Source organism: Anastrepha obliqua, chromosome 1 (genome assembly GCF_027943255.1).
Source record: "Anastrepha obliqua isolate idAnaObli1 chromosome 1, idAnaObli1_1.0, whole genome shotgun sequence".
In the NCBI taxonomy this organism is placed as follows: Eukaryota; Metazoa; Arthropoda; class Insecta; order Diptera; family Tephritidae; genus Anastrepha; species Anastrepha obliqua.
Genome location: NC_072892.1, coordinates 97,633,938 through 97,638,491, shown reverse-complemented (window position 1 = coordinate 97,638,491; position 4,554 = coordinate 97,633,938). Strand labels below are relative to the sequence as shown.

General features: G+C 37.8%; 1 protein-coding gene across 1 annotated transcript; it reads left to right on the top strand.

Annotated features, from left to right (window-relative positions):
- The first annotated feature begins 514 nt into the window (after positions 1-514).
- On the top strand, positions 515-1,099 carry LOC129236143 (titin-like). The gene is made up of 2 exons (XM_054870366.1): positions 515-572; positions 641-1,099. Exons 1-2 carry the CDS (start codon positions 561-563, stop codon positions 1,097-1,099), a joined length of 471 nt encoding a protein of 156 aa, XP_054726341.1. The 5' UTR covers positions 515-560.
- Positions 1,100-4,554: the final 3,455 nt, after the last annotated feature.

Below are 4,554 nucleotides of genomic sequence, written 5' to 3'. Positions count from 1 at the left end.
AACCCGGTCTTGGTCAGTCGCTATCAAATCATATTGATTACACTGACTTTCAAACGATGTGCACTTGTTACGCGATCGTTATTATGTAATTTTTTATTTTCAGCAAATTTCTTTTCCGCAATTCAAATGGTATCGAATATTCGAATGCTGTGGGAGAGTATTACCTAATACTCGTGCTAACTAAAATTTGTTATTGTTGTAGGCCCTCTAAGAGGCCGAAGCCAAATACAAGCAACGGATTATTTTTCAACGCATACGACTTTATTACCAACACATACATATATACATACAAGTAACACAGCCACACTTCACATTCATTAATACACCGTAATTTTATGAAATTCAAGAGCAACCAACCGGCTGCACTCTCTTTCACTGGGCTAACTTTTTCGAAAGTATTGTTGTATTTTTCTTATTGAAGGAATTGAAATGGAAAATGATGAATACTATGCAGTTGGTTGAGTGTATAAAAGCCTTGGCTAAGTAGGCAACTAGATGCAGTATTGAAACGTATCCAAAGTGACGCAGTTGTACTCGAAAATAGTATAAAGTTTGAAGTTATGGAGCATTTCGTGCGTACTTTTGCAATTTGCTCAAGAAATAATTTAATCCTTTTCTCGTTTTACTTTTAAATATTTAGTTAAATTGGCTTTCCTTTTGTGTCATGTTCGCCCACTTGAATTACATCATGGCTTCACATCACGGCTTTGAGGACCTGCAATACGGCGGCTATCATCCGGTTGAGACACATTCAGAGGTATCCAAGCATGTGCCTGTGAAAGTGATCGAGAAGGTGCCACTCTCCATACCGCATCCAGTGCCCGTAGAGGTGCCCAATGTGATACGCATACAAATTCCAGAACCTTATGCAGTGCATGTGCCGGTCGAACAGGAAATTGAAGTGCCCACTTATAACATCGTTCCCGAGATTACCGAAAAACGTATACCCTATACAGTTGAGAAACCATATCCAGTGGAAGTGGAGCGTCCCTATCCCGTAGAAGTAGTGAAACAAATTAAAATACCAGTGCCTAAACCATATCCGGTTCCTATTACCATTTACAAGCATGTGGTGCAGAAGGATCATGGTTGGGATTAGCGTGTATGGGAGAGGGAAAAAGAGAGATGGAAAGAAAAGTTGGAGTAGGGCGTAGGTGCATTTGAAAAGCTTTCAGGTTTTCGAAATATTTATGTTAAAGTCTGTATTTAATTTATAATAAAATTGGAACCAATGCTTGTGATTTTGATACAAAAGCAGATCTATTTCAGGCCTTTCTTAAATAATTTGTAGCTTTTCGAATGTAGCAACCAACCTCAATGGTAATTTTTTTCTGCTTGTGGGAATACATCCTAACATCCTACGTATGACCACCGCTGCGCATGAAACACCAAAGAATAGAAAAAGCCACCATTCAGCAGTGAAAAATGTAATAATTTTAATAATATTCGTGGATTAAAATGGTTTCAATGTTTTTCAAAAAATTCTCCATGATGACCAATTATCTTTTGTATTAGTTTGAACCAATTTTCAAAACACTTTGCCTAATAGTTTTTCCAGTGCCTTTTTTACCACAAGCTGATCATGCAAACTCTAATGTCCAAGGATGCCTAAATTCCGCGGTATGTACATGACGATCTTGCTAAATAGTTTCGCGCAGATCATCGAAATTTGCTGGTATAACAATTGATTTTGGACCACATTCATGGCATTCTTCGGTGAACGAACAGCGTCCGCGTGAAAAATCATTGTGCCAGTTTTTTACGATGCTAAAGAATGGTGCTTAATCCTGGTGTAATGAGTTCTATTTATTAATAAATTTTTGTCGTGTCAATCTACGTCAAAAATTGCTAAAAAATAATCGCTTACCAAGTCATAGAACAAGTTTTTTCTAATAGCGGTCGCTCCTTGGCAGACAATGGCGAATAAATATCTGCACTTCTGTTTAATAAAACTGCAGGTTCCTCTATTTGGGCAACATTATTAATTTTATTTAAGAGTTGACCCATCAGATTTTTCATTTTCGTATATTGAGTATTGCCTTCTCACCCAAATAATGATATTATTTTATGCCGCGTATTGCACTCACTTACGTTATCATCTACTTTAGTTGGGATAAAAATGCTCAAGAAAAGTAGTAAAAATGCTCAAGCCCTAAAACTCTTCTTGGATCCCGCTTGTCTCCCACACATTTAAGCACCTGCGAAACATATTTGGCGGGCCCGATGACTTCATTAGTCTAAAAAAAGTCTGCTGAATCCTCAGTTAAGTTTATTTTGGTGACTCTTACCGTCGTGCTGCCCACTTACCTATCTAAATCTTCGTCAGGAAATAACCAGCTACCCGAAAAACCTGTCTCCAATATAATTTTGAATGTTGTCCAGAATCCTCTAAATGCTCTATTTAAAACGACATGAATAACAAAAAAAAAAAACACAAACAATTGAAACACTTTTAATGTCAAGGAAATCACTTAAAAACTTACGGAGATATAATGAATTTAACTCAAGTAGTCTAGTTAAGGAAACTACAACCAACCAAAGCAAATTTTAAATAAGTTATGTGGATTTATTTTTGAAATGTAGAATACTGTTTTTTTACTTTTTTTAAAGCATAGTATTTCCTTACTGCTGTGCCAAAATTTCAAGAAAATTTGAAAGAAAGTAATGGAGATATATGACTTTAACTAAAGTAGTCTAGTTAGGAAAACTCTAACCAAGGGAAACATTAAACGAGTTGTGTGGATTTATTTTTAAAATACGAATTTTGGTTTTTTACTTTCTTCTAAAGCATAACACAACCTTAATGCTGTGCCAAAATTTCAGGGAAGCCTGACAAAAATTTAGGGAATTATACGAGGTGTGTTCAAAAAGTATCGCGAATTTTCAATTTTCGTAGGTTACGTATATTCGAATTTCGATTTTTTTGTGGCGATATGTTGTTATTCATGGCTCTCACTCATGCCGACGAACTCGGCCATTTTGAATGTTCAGTTAATTGTTGACCAGCTGCTTTGCTTGCGCGTGTTTCGGCTCGTCTTCCATTTTTACGTATTCAAAAAGATGGATCTAAGAACCTGTATCAAATTTTGTGTGAAAAACGAAATTAAGTGCACGGATGCATTCCGAATGTTGACTGTGTCATACGGAGAAACTACTTTGGATCAAAGCAACGTTTATCGGTGGTAAAAAATTTTCTCAGAAAGCCGAGAAGATGTGAACGGTAAAAAGCGTGCCGGACGCCTGAGCACTTCAAAAACAGACGACAAACTTGATGAAGTGAAGAAAATGGTATTGACCAATCGTCGAATCACCGTTAGAGAAGTTGCTGCGGACCTAGACATATCGATTGGCTCATGCCATTCAATTTTTTGAATGATTTTGGGCATGAGACGGGTCGCCGCAAAATTCGTACCAAAACTGCTCAATTTCGATCAAAAGCAGCATCGCATGAACATTGCTAATGAGATGTTGGTATCTGAACTCTGTCCGCGACGACCCAAATTTGCTCCACAGGGTCATAACTGGTGATGAATCGTGGGTTTATGGTTATGACATGGAAACCAAAGTTCAATTATCTCAATGGAAGCTGCCGCACGAACCAAGACCGAAAAAAGCGCGCCAAGTTCGAATCGGTCGAATGTAAAAGTTTTGCTCACCGTTTTTTTCGATTACAGGGACGTTGTGCATCATGAGTTCTTGCCACAAGGTAAAATGATCAATAAGGAATATTACCTGCAAGTTTAAAGCAATTTGCGCGAAGCAAGCCGCCAGAAACTCCCGGATTTGTGGAAGAACAAAAATTGTCTCTTGCATCACGACAACGCCCCTGCTCACACATCGTTGCTTGTGCGGGACTTTTTGGCCAAAAACAACACACTAAGTATACCACAGCCACCGTATTCCCCAGATCTGGCCCCCTGTGACTTTTTCTTGTTCGCGAAATTGAAGAGGCCAATCTAAGGGTGATGCTACGTTACGATTGACGAGATAAAGACTGCATCGAAGGAGGAGCTGAACAAGATAAAAAAAAATGCTTCGAAGATTGGAAAAAACGTTGCTGCAAGTGCATAATATCTCATGGGGATTACTTTGAAGGGGACAAAATAGATATTAATGAATAAATAAATAATTTTTGATAAAACACAAAACTCGCGATACTTTTTGAACACACCTCGTATGACTTTAACATATTTGACATTGTTTTACTTTAATGCTAATGGCGAGAAAGAAAATGTGAAATGATCTGTTTATTGATTTGACGCAGTAAAGATCTTAAATTTTTATTTTATCTTTAAATCGTATAACTTGCATTATAGCAGTTATTTATTTTTGAGCCAAATGTCGTAATCACCGCAAGTGAAATTCTGGTAGTGGGCGTTTTTGATTGCGAACGCCGCATACGGCAGTTGCGGCACATATTCGCGAATCGGCACATTATGCTAGTTTCAACCGCATGTGATGTGGCAAGTGTACAAGTAGATGCGATGGCTGCATTAGTTGCACTCGCCACGTCAGTTTGTCATTAGATTTGGTGTGCTGTTTGTTGCGACTGCT